Raw genomic sequence first — 20,278 nt, forward strand, 5'->3', positions numbered from 1 at the left:
TTTGATCAAGGTTGTGTCATTCTGCCTTGGACCACTGCTATTGGTGATTTTTAATAAAATTATCCATTTTATTATTGTTAAGTGATCTGTTGTAATTAGGACTAGTTTACAAGCTAAAAGCAATACAAAATTTTCACAAGTTTGTATCAAGTATTAGCAAAACAAAAAAGCTACGTTATCAAAATCCGTTTCGTTTAAAAAAAAAAAAAAGACAAGTAGTTAAAGTGGAGTAAAGTCAGGAACTCACCTGAGTACAGTGGTAGAACTACTAAAAAGTTGGGTTGAAACAATTTTCTAGCCCAATATTGGAGATTGCATAGGAGATTGATAGAAAAATTCTGCCTTATTAGGGTGATGGTAGAGCCTACAAGACTGTAAGTGGGTCAGAGAGCTAGTCAGAAGAAATTTAATGGAGATCTGTTGCTGGTGCTGGGGATAAGACCCTATTTTACTGACAATATAAGTTCCAGGTTGTAGTCTGAAGAGAAAAAAAATATAAGCCCACTGCCACTTAGGATAATAGGGGAGCAGGGGGCCCCTTCACAATTTCAGGATGGAGAATAGTACTTGTAGTTTTCCACAAGGAAGTGCAGGCATTCTAGTTAAGACTTTAAAGTTTTAAAGAGTGCTGGTGGTTGCTTACATAGCAGAGGACAAGGACAGGAGAACAACGATCATACCTCTCCTTAGCCAATACTATCTTGGACAAATTGAGAACTTACAGACCCATCCAAAATAGCTTTGTAAACAAGAGTACAAAACAAAACAAAAAAAAAACCTGGAACATGGGACAGGGTCTTATACACCAGTGGAGCAGAGCCCAACTTTAATATAAAGTCAAAAATTTTAAAATAGCCTAAAAAAAAAAAAAAAAAGCCCCCAAAAGGGGAAAAAAACAAAACACCTGATCATAAGATTACTATGGTGACAGGGAAGATCATACTATAATTTCAGAAGAAGCGAAAGTCAAAACAGATACATGGAAAGCCTCAAAGAAAAAATATCAATTGGACATAAGCCCAAAAAGAGTTCCTAGAAGAGCTCAAAAAAGTATTAAAAATCAAATGAGAGGTAGAGGAAAAAATTTGGGAAAAGAAATGAGTGTGATGGAAGAAAATGAAAAAAAGAATCAATAGCTTGGTCAAAAAGAGGCACTTAAAAAAAATGGGGGAAAAAAAACACCTTAAAAATAGATCAAATGGGAAAAGTGATAAAAATCCACTTGAGAAAATTTTAAAAAATATATTAAAAAAAAAGACCTGAATTAACCAAATGGAAAAAGCTCATTGAAGAAAATAATTACTTAAAAATGCGAATTGATAAAGCAGAAACTTGTCATTCCATAAGACAAAGTTGAAAGGATTTTTTAAAAAAGTGAACTATCTCATTGGAAAAACAATCAACCTAGAAAATAAATCAAGAAGAGAGAGTTCAAGAATTATTGGGCTATCTGAAAACCACAACCAAAAAAAAAAAAGAATCTTGACATCAACTGTCAAGAAATTATCAAGGAAAATTGCCCCATAATTGTAGAGTCAGATGGTAAAATAGAAATTGAAAGAATCTACTGATCAAAATTTAACTTGCAATTAGGACTAGTTTACAAGCTAAAAGCAATAAAAATTTTTCAGTTTGTATCAAGTATTAGCAAAACAAAACTACATTATCTAAATGAATCCGTTTCGTTTTTAAAAAAAAAAAAGAGGCACTTAAAAGTGCTCTATTGCTGTGTACAATTTTTCTCATGGTTCTGTTCACTCTGCATTGATTCATATAAATGTATTCTCAGGGTTTCTGAAAGTATCTTAATCATAATTTTTATAGCATTAATATAATTCTGTTACAATTATACACTATAATTTGTTCAATCATTCCAACTTGAGAGACATCCCCTCAATTTTTAATTCTTTGTTACCACAAAAAGAGCTACTATAAATATTTTGTAAGTCCTTGTCCTTTTCCTTTAATCTCTTTGGGATACAGACCTAGAAGTGGTATTGCTGGGTCAAAGGGGACACAAAGGTGAGGAAAAAAGAAGACTCAAAGAAAAGTGTAACAAGATAATCTGGAAAAAGAAACCATAAGGGATTTAATTGTTAAACTATTAAACATTCTTATATGGGAAGATGATTCTTGTAACTCCTAATAACTTTATCATTATAAAGGCAATTAAAAGAAGGCAAAGGGTACGAATGTGAGTTGACTATGATGGGATAATTTTTTAAAATTCAAATAAGATGAATTTATTGGAAGAAAGAATAGGGAACATTATCTTTCTTAAAAGAGGCACTTAAGGGAGAGCTTTTACATTAGAGGGGACGATGGGGATGGTAGTCATCACTTGAACCTTACTTTCATCAGAATTGACTCAAAAAAGGAATGAACCACACATTGTGGTTTACAGAATCAATCTTGATCCAACAGGGAAGTAGAAGGGGAAAATGAGAAGGGAGACGAGATAGAAGAAAGGGTGGATTAAGGAAAGTAGTAATCAAAAAAGTCAGCAGACTTTGAGGAGGGAGCAACTTAAAAGAAAAAGATAAGCTGTGGGGAAGAAGAGAGGAAAGGATAGAGGGAAATACATAGTGATCATAATGTAATGCTGGAGAAACTGAGGCAAGATAGAGATTAGAGAGTATTTAATATTTTATTTAAAAGGGAGAGATTTACTGGAACCAAGTGGATCCGTGGTTTGGTCCCAGGGCTGAATGAGACTATCTTCTCCAAGAATCCAGCAAATAATGAGTTCTCAATGACCTATATACCTGTGGCTCAAACATAGGAGGTAGACTGAGGCAGGGGCGGAGTCAGGGTACTAAGAGAGAGAATGGGACTCTGACAGGGTGGGGTGAGCCACTGGAGATGGGGGGAGGCATCTTGATAAGACAGTATCTGATATTCTAATAGCATGAGATGGGGAAAAGCATTCTAATATTCTAAAATAAAAGATCTTTTATTCTAACTAAATATTCTGATTAAGAGGGAGGGGTGGTTTTGCAGGATTGAGCAGAACAATTATAAACAGGCAGAACAATTAGGGAAACTGAAGTAGGATAATTGGGAAAACAGGCAGGACAATAAAAGAGAACTGTGGTATAACACTAATTGTGAATGAGATGCAGAACCATATGGTAGAGTAAATTAAAAATCAGTCTGAAAATGTTATTAAAAAACATAATTAAAATAGATACATGGAAAATTAAGGGCTGCTGAAGCAGACTATTATGCTAAAAAAAAAAAAAAGAAAGAAAGAAAGAAAGAAAAAGAAGCAGGGTTAGCAATCATGATCTCAGACACAGCAAAAGTAAAAATAGAATTAAAAGAGATAAGCAGGAACTACATTATATTAAAAGGAACCACAAGCAATAAAGTAATATCCATACCAAACATATGTATGTTTGTAATCCAGCTTCTTTTTTTTTAAATATAGCCTTTTATTTTCAAAATATATGCAATGATAGTTTTCAAGATTCACTCCTACAAAACTTGTGTTCTAAATTTTTCTTCCTCACCTTTGTGTCCCTTTTGACCCAGCAATACCACTTCTAGGTCTGTATCCCAAAGAGATTAAAGGAAAAGGACAAGGACTTAACAAAATATTTATAGTAGCTCTTTTTGTGGTAACAAAGAATTAAAAATTGAAGGGATGTCTCTCAAGTTGGAATGATTGAACAAATTATAGTGTATAATTGTAACAGAATCATATTAATGCTATAAAATTATGATTAAGCTGCTTTCAGAAAAACCTGAGAATACTTATACAAATCAATGCAGAGTGAACAGAACCATGAGAAAAATTGTACACAGCAATAGCAATATTGTGTGATGATCAGTTTGAGTTAACTATTCTCAGCACTAAATGAGCCAGAACACTTCTGAAGGTCTTATGAAAGGTATTCTCCCCTTCTGTTGAATGAATTGATGGAGTATAAATGCAGATCAAAGCTTATTTTGTTTAAAAAAAATTTATTCTTTGGGGTTTTTTGATCTGTTTTCTGTTGTAGTATGACTAGTATGGAAATATGTTTTGCATGGCTGTATATGTATTGTCTATGTCAGATTGCTTGCCTTTTCATGAAGGACTGTGAAGGCAGAGAAGGGGAGAATTTGGAATTCAAAATTTTAAAAAATATAAAAATTGAGAGAAATTTTAAATTTTCAAGAGTAACAATCAAGCTTTTGTATAAAGTTTTAGTGTTTATGGAATTATGAACTTTTCTGAGATGTAAAAAAAAGTTAACCACTCATAATCTTTTCAGTACTGTACAGTAGATATAAAGTGTATTGTGTAGAAGACTCAGAGTTAGGAAAACTTGTATCCCACATGTTGTTCTGATTGTCTTATCACACAAAGTAAGTCACTCAAATTTTAGTTGATTAGGCTATTCTCCAAAACACTAGTACATTTGCAAAAAAGGTTTCCTCACAATTTCTTCCAACATTGAACTTACAGACTGGGCTGGAAAGACACACAATACAAAATTACTATATCAAGTTTATTGTATCATAAATGTGTGTTGGATGTACCATTTACTTTTTATCTTTTGAAATAAATCAAGTCAGCGCCATTAAGTACTTTGTGTCTGTACTGTACTTAAACACTGGGGATACAAAAATCAAAAAACAGTCCTTCCTCTCAAGGAATTTGCAGCCTGATGAAGACAACACATGCTGACAAACAACTGTGTGCAAACAAGACAAATTGGGGTGATCCCAGAGGGAAAACCAAGATAAAGGCTACTTGCTAAAAGTGGGGGTTGGGCAGAGATCCCAAGGGAAGTCAGAAGTTGGCGATATGGAAGGAGACCAAGATCCAGGCACAGAGAATGATTAGAGAGAATCACAGGAACAAAACAATTAATAGTGTTGGAGATTAGAATGATATCTTTGAACTTTTTTTTTCTTGTGGAGATTTAAAGAGACATGTAATTTTTCTTTTTCTTTTTTTTCTTCAATAGTATTTTTTCAACATTTTACTTTGTGTTCCAAATTTTTTTTCCTCCCTCCTTAACCTCTTTCCTCAAGATAGCAAATAATCTGACACAGATTAAACATATGCAATCCTTATAAACATATTTCCATTTTTGTAATGTTATGCAAGAAAAATCAGATCAAAAGAGGAAAAAACCATGAAAAAGAAAAAGTAAACAAACAAAAATTAAAAATACATACTATGCTTTGATCCACATTTAGTTTCCATAGTTCGATCTCCAAATGTGGATGGCAATTTTCATCCCAAGTCTTTTTAAATTATCTTGGATCATCACATTGCAGAGAAGAGTCAAGACAATCAGAGTTGATCATCTCATAATCTTCCTGCTACTGTACACAGTGTATTCCTGGTTCTGCTCACTTCACTCAGTATCAGTTCATGCAAATCTCTCCATGTCTTTCTGAAATCAGCCCACTCATCATTTCTTTTGGAACAATAATATTCTATTACATTCGGCCATTTCCCAGTTGATGGACATCTACTCAATTTCCAATTCCTTGCCCCTGCAAAAAGAGCAAAGTTCTTTATTTTTGTGACATAATTGTTAAAATAGCACTGAAATGATGTAATGTTGGGCATATTGTATGTAGTAAAAAAATTGTTTATTGATTGAACCTAAAGAACTCCTACATGACAGAGTTGAAATGTTCTCTGAAATGAAAGTATTTCATGATGTCTTGGTAAATAATACATTTTAGGAAATGGTGGCTAAAGAAGAAATGTACTACTATTGTTAAAATTTCCAGATTGCTTAAAATATATTTAATATTAAATAGATGTGTTGATATCAATATTAGAAAAGTTTTTTGGTTCTAACTTATATATGTCTGTATTTTTTCAGAGGATAATCAGTGGTATCGTGCTTCAGTTCTGGCTTATGCTTCTGAAGAGTCTGCTTTAGTTGGCTATGTTGATTATGGAAATTTTGAAATCCTTAAATTGAATAGACTTTGTCCCATGGCACCAAGATTATTGGAATTACCAATGCAGGCCATAAAGTGTATCTTGGCAGGTATGAAGTAGTTATAATAACAACAGTTATCATTTTTATAACATTTTTTGAGATGAGAATAAAAAAAATTACCATATGGCAATTTATAGATTAAAGCCCAAAGTAAAGGTGCTAGAGTTAGAGTGAAAAGGGTATTCTTTTTTTTCTAGGAAATTAAAAAAATTAGGAGAGGATGGTATAAAAAGAATGTGAAATTTATACTATAATTTCCATAAAGGGATGGATTTTACCCATAATTTAAAGGGAAGGTGGTATAAAAGGAATAATTGAGAATTCATAGTATAATTTTCAAAAAAGCATTTTACACATTTTTTTAATATTTGATTTTGTTTCTATGTCTCTATTAGTTGTGAAATAATTGCTTTGAGAAATATAAGTAATGTTTTTAATATATTCTTTTAAGGAGTGAAGCCATCATCAGGAATCTGGTCTCCAGAGGCAATTTGTCTCATGAAAAAATTAATACGAAATAAGATGATTACAGTGAAAGTTGTAGACAAGAAGGAAAATAGTTCTGTAGTGGAGCTTATAGATAAATCAGTTAAACCTAGCATCAGTGTTTCTAAAATCCTCATCGAAGCTGGATTTGCTGTAGGAGAAGGCAAGATATTGACAACAGATACATCCAATGAATTAAGAGAAATTAATGGTAAGTGTTTGATATGATAAGCTCTTAATAGCATATGTAGTAGAGTACTAAATTGGAAATGGCCTAAATTCAACAAAAACATGTATAAAATGTGAACATATCTGGAAAATAACTTGGTTCATTCACAGTAGCGATAGATTGTAATAAGAGAAGTAATAATCAAGTAGTTAGAATGTTATTTGTCAGGCATTGGGGATACCAAACAAAAATGAACCAGTTCTCGATCTTGAGCTTACATGTTATTAGGAGAGACAAGAACATTTATAAGTATAGACAAGATTAATAAGAAATTAGTAAAAGATAAGTTTGGAAGAGCACTAGTAGCAGTAGAGATCAGAAAAAGTTTCATAAAAAAGGTGGTACTTGATCTGACTCTTGAAGGACACAAAGGATTCTGCCAGTGGAAGGTAAGTATGTTCCAAGCATGAAGCCCAGTCAGTGAAAAGAAGAGCAAGAAAGGAGTAATGTGTAATGAAGCTGGAAGGGTAGGATGAGGCCAGAATACATTTGATACTGGTATTAATTGCATGTTATATTATGTGAATTATGTAAATTACAACTACCTCTTTAAATAGGAAGCCACTGAATTAGAGTAGGGGAGAAACATGGTCTGACCTATAAGGAAAATTGTTTTGGAAAAACAAAAGATTTGTATTAAGTGATTCATGATAAAGGGAGCCGAACCAAAAGAACAAATTTTTTTCCCAAAATTTGTTTTATTTAAAGAAGCAAAATAAGAAAAAAGAAAATGGAAAAGTAATACAAAACAAAAGAGAACTTTGTCATATCCACACCAGAACATCAGAGAGCATATAACAACAAATTACCAGTTCAAGAAAGTGTGTGTGTGTGTGTGTGTGTGTGTGTGTGTGTGTGTTAGTAGAAGAAATTATATTCATGAGTGTCCCTCTTTTCTTCCTTGTAAATTGTTCTTTATTCTCTGCTGTGTACCTTTTTACTTTATCCTTTTTTCCCCTTTCATCCCCTCCTCCACCTCCAGACAGAGTATAATTAAGAAAGGGTATATTTATGTATATATATATGTCGATATACGCATACACATACATACCCCCTCGTACACACACACACACACACACACACACACACACACACACACACACACACACACTCCTTTCCTATCCCTGCTGACTTTTCAGCTCCTAACAGTAGCCTTGCTATTACTTAACCTCCCCCACCCATGGATCCCTTCCTTTTCTTCTTCCCTCATCCTTTGCTTCCCTGTCTGCCCCTTACTTCTTTATAGATTTTGGAGGGTTCTGTGCCCTTTATAGTATATATGTTCTGATGCCTATTTAACCCATTTCTTATGTGAGTAGATTTTCAGAACTACAAGCCCTCCTCCCCCCTCTAATGCATCTGTGTTTATTCTTCTTCTGCATCTCATTTGTATGACATAATTACTATTTTTATCTTAACTTGCCCCAATCTGTTCAATTTTTTCATCATTTATAATCTGTTTTGCTATTTCTTGGTCTCTCATAGCTTCATTTGCTTCCCCTTGCCCAATTCTAGTTTTCAAAGTGTTAATTTCATGTCTGAGACTATCTCCTTTTCTAGCTGGTTAACTTTTTTTTTTTCCATAATCACTTTGTTTTTCTTGGATTTTATATATATATATATATGTATGTATGTATTTTTTAGTTATTCCTCCATGTCTACTGTTTTATTTTTAAATTCTTTTTTGAGTTCTTCTATAAATTCTCTCTGGTCAGGGAGCCATTTCACATTATTCTTTGGGGTAGAAGAATGACCTTCTCTGAAGATGAACCCTGGTCTTCTCTGTTCCCATAGTATGTTTCTGTGATGAGGTCTTTTTTCTTTGCTGGTTCAATTTTTTTTTTTAAATAAGAGGTATCATTATAAGCACCTCTAATTCTGGAGTGGGGAGGATGGTGTCTCTGGCTTCTCTTCAGCTCCTCACTCTGACCAGGAACCCAAATCAAGAGCTCCCCCATCCAGTAAGTGCCCACGGCCAGCAGCATCTCTTTCCCACCTCCATCTTCCTCCCCTTCCCCCCCTCCACAGATGTGCTAGCTGTTTCTGTCTCAGGGCTGAGTCTCAGCAGCACAGCTGGGGCCTAGTGTTCCTGATCAGCAGAGATTTTCCCAGACCTCAAACCCTGACTCTACAAACAGTACAGGAGTTGAAGGTTTCTGTGGTTCCTGCTGAGACTCCAGCCACATCCAGCTAGCCCCAGGGTTCCACTGAAAACTGCACTAGTTCTGCAGAGCTAGTCCAGAGAGGTTTGGAGGTTAATCTCTGTACCATGTCTGTCTTTGCATCTTTCTTTGCATTTGTATCAGGAGGACTTCTGTTCTACCCCGAGTTTTCTTGATGTTTTAGACGTCTACATTTGCCATGAGATGCAAATTTGTTCTATATGTGTTCTAATTGGGAGAGCTTAAAATTTACCAGCCTACTCTATCTTCCCAGAATCCTCCCTCCAGAATAATTTTTATAGTAACAAGTGTCTAAAGATAATCAACTTTAAAAGACAATAACTGATCAACATAATGACCAACCGTAATTCCAAATGATTCTTGATGAAACATGCTATCCACTTCCACATAGCCAATAGGCCCAGAGTACAGATTGAAGCTTATTTTTTGTTTTGTGTAACTATACATATTTTTAAGATGTATTTTTCTTGCTTAAAGAATGGAGGGTGAGAGGTAGGGGAGACTATGGAACTGAAAATAAAATAGAATTCAGTTACTGTGAAAAATAAAGGATTATCACTGGCAATTGTATGAAAGATGGATTGAAAGATTTGAGTCAGAGAAGTCAGTTAAGAAGCTTTTGAGTAGTTCACATAGTAGGTAGTGCAGGTTTAAACTTAGGTGTAACTAATGAGAAGGGTTCAGGTAAAAATGTTGCTGGGCTTGGAGCATAGAAACAAGGTTTGGAAACCATTTGGGAATATTAGATGAGATATACTTGAGTTGAACATAATGCTGAAATTTCAAATCTGGATGACTGGAAGAGTGATAAAGAAATAACAAACTTCCAAGATGGTTGTTACTGAATTTGAAGTAGCCATGGATCATGTTTTGAAATGTCTAATGTACAGTTTTGAGGAGGCAAGATGAACTCAGAAGAAAATGGGTTAAATATGTAGATCTAAGAGTCATCTTCATAGAAATAAGAGAGACTGGCCTTTAAAAACAAGAGGGGAGGGGCAGCTAGGTAGCGAAGGGGATAGAGCACCCGCCCTGAAGTCAGGAGGACCTGAATTCAAATTTGGCCTCAGACACTTACCATTTTCTAGCTGTATGACCCTGGGCAGTCATCTAATCCCAATTGCCTCAAAAATAATAAAATTAAAAATAAAAACAAGAGGGGAGTGATGGAGCCATCTGAAGAATGGAGGGAATTGAGATCAAGGGACTGGCTTTGAAAGATTGTTTTGTTAAAGAGAGGAGAGTGGGAGGTAATATGGATTTTAAAATAGAGTAAACAAATGGATAGGAACATATTTTGTTGTCAGATTCATAGTTAGCATTAGGAAACCAAGAGTCAAATTTAGTGTTAAAGGTAATGTCCAATGGAAACAGCTAAGTGGCACAGAGGATAGAGTAATGGTCCTGGAAACAGAAGGACTTGAGTTCAGATCCACCCTCAGACACTTGGCTATTTGTGTGACCCTGAACAAATCACTTAATCCTCCTTACTTCAGTTTCCTCATCTGTAAAATATGCTGGAGAATGAAGATGGCAAACCATCCCTTATCTTTTCCAAGAAAACCCCAAATGAGATCATGGAGATTTGGACACAGCTGAAACAACAGCCAATTGACAATTAGAAACAGATAATGTGACATTGGACAAAATCCTAAGCTTCAAATCAGGAACCCAAGAGTATGAGTCCTGCTGGACACTGGATTAGCTATGAGAGATGCTAATTTGTGAAGCATTTATTTTGACAGTTGTGAGGCTCAAATCAGACAAGATTTGTCAAGCAAACCTTAAAAGTGCTGTAGAAATGTGTATCACACATTTGCAGTTTTTAGTGTATTCATGGGGAAATAATTTGTGATCAAAAAATTAAGGATTTAAAGTGGAAAAGATTTGGAGCAGAAAAGAGTGTTAGAAATTCTTGATGAGGAAATTGACTCTAGAAATGCTAAATGTCTACAGGGGTATAGTAGTGTCTGAGGTGGGATTTTAACCTAGATTTTTTTGACTTCAAGCTCTGCCTTGTGCTGATTCTCGTTTAAGCTGCTTCTGTGATCTGATTAGCCTTGATAGGAGCATGCCATCTAGCTTTTTTTCCAATGAAGGAGAATCTCTGTGACCCTTCCAGAGTCTGCTACTCTGCCCCCTCCTATTCTCACATTTTTTGCTCCTTCTCCCCCCAACATACAAACAACATAAAATGGGTCTCTGGCATATTTCAGTAGCATCTGTGTGTGCTAGGTCATAAGCGATATATAACAATAACTGTTACAATGGTCCTTCAAAGAGCTTTAAGTCCTAGAAAACAAAAAAAAATGTATTTACCAATAATTATAAGATTAAAATAAAAGACAGATTTCATAAAAGTTACATATTGAGTTTTGTGGAGATTTTTTTGATATTCTAAAGCAGTTTACTTTTTTGTCTTCATAGCTCCCTTAACTGTAGAAGAAACAGCGAACACATTTGAATGGACTTGGGTTGAACTAGCTATTAATGAGACTGTAAATGTTATGGTTTGTATGTTATATAATCCTGGAGAATTCTATTGTCATATACTTAAAGAGGATGGTAAGTTATTTATAATTCTATTCCAATTTATCTTTATATAGTCTTCATTTTACTAAGGTTTTACTATATTTGATAGTGATAAACATTCATATCTTTAAAGGAGAAAAGTCAGATTTTTTTCTGTTTTTAAGAGGTAGTCTATCTCAAATAAGATGACTTTCATACTTCCTCTGTTAATGATTCTGTCATCTCACTGATGTGTAGTGCTCCTTCTTGTAGTGCTAATTGTAACTGATTTGGGTACTCTCACAAATTCTCCCAAGAATCTACTCAGTGTGATAGAATAATTTGCCTTTTTTTTAATATATATATATTATATGGGAACCAGTGTAGCCTGTGACTTACCCATGTTATTCCTTGATCTTAATGCATAACCAAATCATCTACTTTTCTGATCACATATCTAGATGATGTGTTTTTCTTCCTGTGCATGTCATATGCTAAAAGCACTACCAAGTTTTTGTAACCTGTCATTTGGTTCTTTGCAAATTATGATGTTGCATGATTTGTAACTATAATAGTTCCAGAAAAAAAAATTGGTGCTTATAGGTTTTTATATAGGAAATAGTTTATATAAGAGATAACTGTCCCTGAAAACATTACATATTTTCTCAAATGCAATTCATCATGTTTTTTAACTCCCATTCAATTCCATACCCAGATTATTGTCCAGTTAAAATGTTTGTCCATGTACTAATGAGACATCTTAGTAAACTTTTAAAAATTGTTTTAATCATGTCTTTAACAAAGTTTTGTTGCCTTTGGTTCTTACATCACAGTCTTCCCTCTTAATATCTTTATCAACAGTGTGTATATATAACACATTCTATATCCATAGCTCCTTTCCTTTAAAAAAATTTTTTTGATACATTGAAACTCCTAGATAAATAGAAAAGTATTATATATGTATTGCAAAATTTTCATTGATGTTTTAAAAATTATATATTAAATTTAATAAGTAACAAAATTGCCTTTCTGTTTTTTCTTTTCTCTTTTACTCAATGAACATTTCACATAATTGCCAATTATAAACTAGTCTTTCAGCAGTCTTGAGGTACTTTTAATTTTTTTTCTATTATGGCTTTTTGGACCAAACTTTTCAGTGATAGTAAATTCCATCAAGGAAACTCTGTGTATTAATTCAGGACTTAATATAATCAATACTAGGGTAATTTGCAAGCAGAGGTAACTGAAAGACCAGATCATCTATAAGAAATCCCTCTTCCATTTTTTCTATGTATTGGATTGTCTTCATTCTAGAGGCAAATACTTTTGACAAGCGTGTGTTTCCCTATAACATGTTTTACATGCAATTGATAGAAGATTAATATGTCTTTTGAGGGATATCTTACACAACCTTAACACATGCATGGAAAATGCTTTGTTAGAAAAATCTTTAATGCTGAATATATGTTAATGCTAAAAATAAATAAACCACAGCTGGATCTTATATTCTTACTACTTTTTTGTCAGATGTGTTAGCTGTGAAGATGTGTGTTGTATAGAAAGAAAATAGTAAAAGCCTTTTAGTTTCCTTCTTAAAACTATCAATTATGTGAATAAATGGTACTCAAAGAATTTAGAGAAATGAGAAAATAGGCATATTGTTTGGTAGTTTTTTTTTTTATTGGTTGCCTTTTTTTTTTAGCAGTAATATCATTTAATTTTTCTTGATCACCTAATATCTTTCCCTTCCTCTTCAGATATTATGAATTACTCACTCAGTGCCCTCAAAATCATCTTTTCCCTTTGCATATATTTGATATTTTCCAGGCTCTCTTCCTGTCGTATCTTTGGTACTGCCTCTTCTAATATAGCACACAGGGAATGGCGATGTTAAAATCCAGATATGTTCCATTTGCATACATAAAATAGCTTGAAAATAATGTTGACAGAATTTTCATATTGATATTTCATGTTTCACTTCTAAATAATCATGGAGTAATCTTGGGGGGGAGAAAAGGGGGAATTCCATGTCAAATTTTTGAAAAATAGCTCATCTTACAGGTAGAGGAAACAGAACTCCATGGACGGTAAGTTATTTGCCGAAGGTCACATAGGTCGAAAACATCAGATAGAAGATTTGAAAGAAGAGATTGTTATTTACTCCCTGTTGAACTATATAGTTGCTAAGGGCCTTTTTAAGACTACGATTCTATGATAACTGGTCATTTCTTATAAGTTTGATTTTTGTGGTATTCAGGACTTGATATTTCCCAAACTTTCCATTTCTCTTTTTGGTGAAAGCATACTAGATATATAGCATGGGGCTTCTGTGTAGTTTATAAGCCTTTGAGCTCTTTGAGTATTATAATACTGAATCTTTTTTACTTTTTTTTTTTTTTTTTTGCTTTCTTCCTCTACCCAGAGCACTAAGGTATATATTAAATTAGTTTTGATAATCTTCTCAAAGTCTTTGTAGAATTTTCCACCCTTCAAATCCTTTCCAGCAAATGTTGAAACATAAACTGCAGTTATCTTCATTGTGGTCTTAAAGTTTGGGTTCATATTGAAACCAATTCTTATAGACTTAGTTTGCTCTTCCAAGGAGAACCGACTATGAACCATACTTCCTTTTACTGATACCTTCTGTATATTTTTTAATATGGTTTATTGTAAGCTGTCAGTATTGGTATGATTCAGTTCCTCTAGTATTAGTCTTTAGAAGAGAATCTCATCTAGAATATTAAATTAATGTTTGTAGGCAGGCTAAAACTGAGTCTTAGTACCTTTTGCTCTATTTTCCAAACTATTCCATCACTCTGTACAAACTGAAAGCTTATTTTGGAATGTTTGCTCATTTCAAGATTTGTCATGAAATTTGTAATAGTGAGCTTTTCTGTTAGACTGATCTTTAGTATCTCACAGGGACTATGCCTGCTTGATATGATGATATTAACTAAACATTAATTTGGCATTGTAAGAATTGGAGAGTGCTCTAACTTATCTTCTTAAGACTTAAAATGATTTTTCTCTCCATATTACATATGAGTAGACTGAGGCTTAGTGAGGGTAAGCAGCTTGTCTATGGTCATATACAACTAGAAAATATCTAATGCAAGTTTTAAACACAAGTATTTTCTATGTATAAAACCAGTTCTCTTGATACAGAACTATGTTGGCATAATTTTTAATAATCTTGCAAGCAACTCTAATCTATAATAAGCCATTGGAGTTCTGCTTTTGTACACCTAAACAATGCAGCTTATTTTATACCATTTTATATTATTAGACCACTATTTATTTTTCTAAAGATTTTCAAGTAGTTGGCAAATTTTAAGTAATGAGCTTACATTTTACAGAGAAAAATATTAAATAATCCCCCAAAGTTTCAAAAAAGGAATCATTGGCCATGATTAATCACCACATAACTTAGGTTCTTGATTAATTTTTTCTTGAATGTTGATTCAATAGGATAAATTGTGTGACCTAACTCATAAGAATGTTAGAGCTAAGAGAGACATGAGCGGTCAGGTGGTAAAACCTTTTTATTTTATGGATCTAGAAACTGAGTTTGAAGTAGCTTGTCCAAAGTCACAGAGCTACAAGAAGCAGAACTGAGAATAGAACTAAGGTCTTGTGGGTTCCTAAGCAATGCCACAAAGTTATATCTGGCTAGTCTCATGTTAATTGTTTATTGAAAGAAAGTGAGGTATGAGTGGGCTTCCATCAATTAAATCACAAGGATTTCAAAGATCTGGATTTCAAGATAAGAAACATGTAGAAGGATTGTCAATTGTAATCCTACATTTCTAACTACTTGATGGACAGTTCTTTTGGGATAGAAGATATTTGAACTGAGCTAGATTACCATACTAGGAGAAAAAAAGGAAAATCTTTATGTGTGGGAAAAATTTCTTAGGAAAATTAATGGGACAAAAAAGGGCAAAATATTTTTAAGAGATTGGTTTTATGGCAAGGTAGGTGACACGGTGGAGACAGTACAGGATTGAAGACAGGAATACTTATCAGACACTTAATTGCTGTGACTATGGGCAAATCATTCAACTGTTTGCCTAAATTCCTTATCTATAGTAATGGAACTAGATAAAGAAATGGCAAACCACTTCAGTTTCTTTGCCAAGAAAACCCCAAACAGGGTCATAGAGAATCAGACAAGACTGAACAATAGCAGCATGTGGCAAGACCACAGTATCCTCAATAGACAGTTTATCTGCTCCACTGTTTCTTTTTTGTAATGAGAACATGAGGAACATCCCAGCATTTTGGGTAAACTTGCTATGGTGAATTTATAGGTGGACACATACAAATATCAGCAGGCATGGATGGCTTGTAGTCTACATCACTGAAGGAAATAGCCATCTTGATGAAGTCACAGATGCTTTGGTGAAATGAGACTAGTTTGAGTAGATGAGTAGTCAGTGATAATTCTAAAAAGAAAGATTGGCTTGAGGGAAAGACTTAACTGCCAAGCTAAGAAGTTAGGATTTATTTCTCATGTACAGTAAAAGACATTCTGGTGTGTTAAAAATTTATACCAAGAGTGTGACAAACAACATAAAAAAAAAATTAGAAACACCTTTATGGCTATTAAAGTCAATAACTTTATATAACAGACTAAAAAAATTTGAAGTATCCACTATGAAACTCTACTATGATTATGAAACTCTACTTAAAATTGTTTGAATAACAATGTTTTTTGACCTTAAAAATATCACTAACAAGGATTATTCTGGTAGATTATGAAGATTCTTCTCTGAAAAACTTTTAAAAATAGGGTTTCCTCAGTCTCCAAGCACTTGATTATTTCATAATAAAGTATATTATTATTATTATTATTATTATTAACGAAACACAATTTACTTAATAATGAAACGATCTTGGTATTTCTAGTAGTTCTATGATTTCAGGTTTTTTAAATACATTTTTCCTAATAAAAAGCATTTTTTTTACCTCTTCTTATACTGTAAAATATTATTCAGGACTGTACTTTTTTCATATTGTGTTTTCAGCTTTAAGTGGATTAAATGAAGTGAATAGGTCTCTAGCAGAATATTGTCAACAAAAAATGCCCAATGAGTTTAAACCTGAAATTGGAGAGCCTTGTTGTGCTTATTTTACAGGTGAGATACCCATGATATATATATTTTTGACTTCATTAAAATCTCTGCATTTTGTGCCTTTTTTGTCTTTTTTTTCTATAAAATTATTCTTTCTTTTTTAGTCCATAAATTGAGCTTTACTTCTGACTTAGATTTTGCTCTTTTTTTCTTCAAAGAATCTTCAGATAATATTTTCTTTTCCCAAATAAATGAATTAAACATTATTTAAATGTTTTTTTTTCCTAGAACCTCTGTTAATATGTGTGAATTTCTGTTAAAATAGGTTGGTTTTTACTTTTATTGTGCTTTGGACATTTTTTATCTATCTGGTGGAGTATGTGGACTCATTCTCAGAGTAATGATTTTAAATACAGAAAATGAAATATGTAAGATGACAAAATCATTTAAATTATTAAAATAGTAAATTCATGAGTTAAGAACCCACTGTTCTAAACTATATAGGAGTAAGTTTTAGTTGAAAGACTAGCCAAATTCAATTTATTTTGCAGTTTAAACAAGTGGTGTCATCTATTACAAATGCTGTTTTGAAAATGTTCCAAATGAAATTTGAATTTAGTAATGATTTACAAATTATTATTTGATATATCAGTTTATTGTTTGTCACATAAAATAGGATCTGAGATCAATAGTAATAAAGGAAAATGATTATAAATTAATTATTTTATTCATGATTTTTAGCAAACAAAAAATCTTAGCTATAGTTTAACATTTATTTAATTAGATGGTTTATGTATATGATCTTTATCTTATGTAAAAATGCCTTCCCAGAATAGCTGATAGTCCCCTAAGAGAGTAAAGCTAATGAGTATTAAAGGACATATCTGGCACAGTGGATAGAGCACCAGGTGTTAAATCAAGAAGACTCATCTTCCTGAATTCATTTTTGGCCTCAAATACTTACTAGATGTGTGACCTTAGACAAGTCATTTAACTGCCTCAGGTTCCTCTTCTATAAACATAGCAAATCACTTTAGGATCATTGGCAAGAAAACTCCAAATGGAGTTAAGAGTCAGACATGGAAAAAAAATTAACTAAATCTAGTAGCAGTGAAAGAAAGCAAATAATGATACAGTTTAATTTACCCAAAAGGTTATTTTGCATACTACTGTCAGTATGTAACATATTGAAGAAGAAAAAATATATTTTGTCATAGTTGTACTTAAATTCTTTGTGTAAAATTCTAGGTGATGGTAATTGGTATCGTGCTTTAGTGAAAGAAATATTACCAAATGCAACTGTTAAAGTGCACTTTGTGGATTATGGAAACATTGAAGAGGTTACTGTAGACAAACTTAGAAAGATGTCCTCCAAGTTCTTAAAACTTCCATTTCAAGGAATCCGATGCTGGCTAGTAGGTATGTTGGGAAATATGAAATTATTTTAATGATTAAAATACTTATAAAACTCTAATTATTAACAATGTTAAATGCAAAGGCAATCATATCAAAAACTTAAAAAATAAATGTTATAAACCCTGGCTCAAAAATTCACACCAATCAAATGTTAAGTAATTTTGGATCAAAAGTAATTTTGAATTTGAGTAAATCAAATTATTTAGGAAGAAAATCAAATAACATTAAATTTAACCCTAGAAAAAAGAAAGTACTTTTGACAATCATAGCTATAATTTTACAGGTTTCTAAAATCTTATATATGTGCCACTGACTTAGTAATAGTGCCATAATATTTCAAGGAATGTGTTTAGTTTCTGAAAGGAATTTTCAGGTTTTTTTCACTGGAAATTATTAAGTAAGGTATATAATTGGAAAAATCCTAAAACACAATTCCATTTTAAAAGTTTAAAATTTATTGTTATTATTATTTTAATTGTAATTTTGAATGGAATTTGCAAGTATTTACACTTAAGGATAAAAGGCACAATTGATTGAAAATTGTTAGCCTTAATGAGCAAGAAGAACTAAAGCCTTAAGTATGACCTATGGTGCATTCGTAATGACACTTATAGATGTTCAAAGACAATTACTCCTGGAAATCCTATTAATTAAATTGTTGTTTTCCAGATATAAAACCTAGAAACAAGCATTGGAGTAAAGAAGCTACAGCAAGATTTCAGATGTGTGTTGCAGGGATAAAACTTAAGGCTAAAATAGTGGATCTCACAGACAATGGTGCTGGCGTTGAACTCACTGATCCTTCTACCGCTTATCCCAAAATTATAAGTGATATACTTATTGATGAACATTTGGTTTTAAAAGATGAACCACCATGTAAAGATACACAAAATAACAAACCTGTTGACTTACCATTTGATCCTGATGTTCTTCAAGGTAGGACTTCATTTAAAAATATATTTATTGTAATAAAACATTCCCTTATAGAAATTTTAGGATTTTTAGGATTTTCTCTTCAAGTTGGCATAATTTTCCAATAGCAATTTAATTCCATGAACATTTGATATTCTGTACAAACCACTGTGTTTGTGGAGTTTAGAATTTTCTATGTGGTCTTTCAGAAAATGAATTATATAATGGTCAATGATTTTGTCAGTATCTATTAACTATTAAAATGCTGTTAGAAACCATTTTATTGAAAACTAATATTATACATGAGACAGCTGTGTGACAGAGTGGATAGAGTGCTGCACCTGGAATCAGGATGACCTGAGTTCAGATCTGCTCTCAAATATTTAATAGCTGTGGTAATTGACTTAATCCTGGGCAAGTCACTTAATCCTGTTTGCTTCAGTTTCCTCATCTGTCACATGATTCTGGAATTATGGTTGGTCATTATATGGATCAGAATTTCTAAGGCTTTCATGGTTGTATAGTTTTTCAATATTATTATCATTGTATAAATTATTTTGTACTGTTCAGTCAGCTTATGTCTTCCCAAGTTTCTCTGAAACCATTCCTTTGATCATTGCTTACAGTACCAATAATGTTCAATTACATTTATATACCATAACTTTTTCCATAGTGTTGTTTCATTTTAACTATTGTGTCATCTCTTCAGGAAATCGTAGTTGAATTTGTGAATATGCAATTTTTGTTGTTGTTATTGTTATTTTGCTTTTAGATGTTTTGGAGTCATTTTCTTTCAGGTTTGTGTCTTGAGTATCTCTAATATTGTAATAGCTTTTTATGATGGTAGTTTTTGGTTTGAGTTTTTTTTTTTTTTTTTTTTTCTCATTTTTCTAACCTACTACATGTTAGTGCTGGGCTCTGCATACTTCTGGAGGGTTAATGCTATAGTAGCTCTCGGGATATTGAATGTTAGGTTATTCTAGATGCCAAAATTAGTTTGTGCTGGGACTTGCAAGCTTTCATTCCTCCCATAGTGGTCTGATCCAAAGCAAGGTTTAGGTAACACCCCATTGGTCTAACCTTTGCAAATTCCTAACCTGGGTTTGGGTATTAGCAATAGTAAACTAATGCTGAACTGTCCACTAGCTAGGAAACTCTACTGGTTCAGAATGACAGAATTACAGTTTCCCATTGGGGCTTGAAAATCTTGCTTTCTTCATCTTCATACTAAACTAGAAACTAGAACAGAAATCCCACTCTGCTCCTGGAGGTCTGATCTTCATCACTTTTGCTTGCTTCTGAGCTTTACTCCTTTTTAGTACACTCAAGTTCAGGTCCATCTTTGACCTCTGACTTGGAAGGGAGTAGTGACTGACAGAGCTGCCGTTTGACACTTGATCCCATCATGGTGCCCCAGTGTGGGTCTGGAACCTCCTCTTGTCCTGATGCACAGTCTTTCCCCTGGGCTCTGAAGTGCTACTATCTCTAATGTCCACAGACATCTTTGTC

At 33.1% G+C, this 20,278-nt stretch overlaps 1 protein-coding gene across 1 annotated transcript in view; it reads left to right on the plus strand.

Annotated features, from left to right (window-relative positions):
* Positions 1-20,278, plus strand: part of TDRD1 (tudor domain containing 1) — a 63,967-nt gene that overhangs the window by 27,003 nt on the left and 16,686 nt on the right. The window contains exons 14-19 of the mRNA XM_051973815.1: positions 5,835-6,005; positions 6,409-6,654; positions 11,283-11,420; positions 16,394-16,504; positions 17,690-17,860; positions 18,527-18,793. Of these exons, the coding sequence (XP_051829775.1) occupies positions 5,835-6,005; positions 6,409-6,654; positions 11,283-11,420; positions 16,394-16,504; positions 17,690-17,860; positions 18,527-18,793 (1,104 nt within the window). The remainder of the gene's footprint in view (positions 1-5,834; positions 6,006-6,408; positions 6,655-11,282; positions 11,421-16,393; positions 16,505-17,689; positions 17,861-18,526; positions 18,794-20,278) is intronic.

This window comes from Antechinus flavipes, chromosome 2 (genome assembly GCF_016432865.1).
Source record: "Antechinus flavipes isolate AdamAnt ecotype Samford, QLD, Australia chromosome 2, AdamAnt_v2, whole genome shotgun sequence".
NCBI classification, from domain to species: Eukaryota; Metazoa; Chordata; class Mammalia; order Dasyuromorphia; family Dasyuridae; genus Antechinus; species Antechinus flavipes.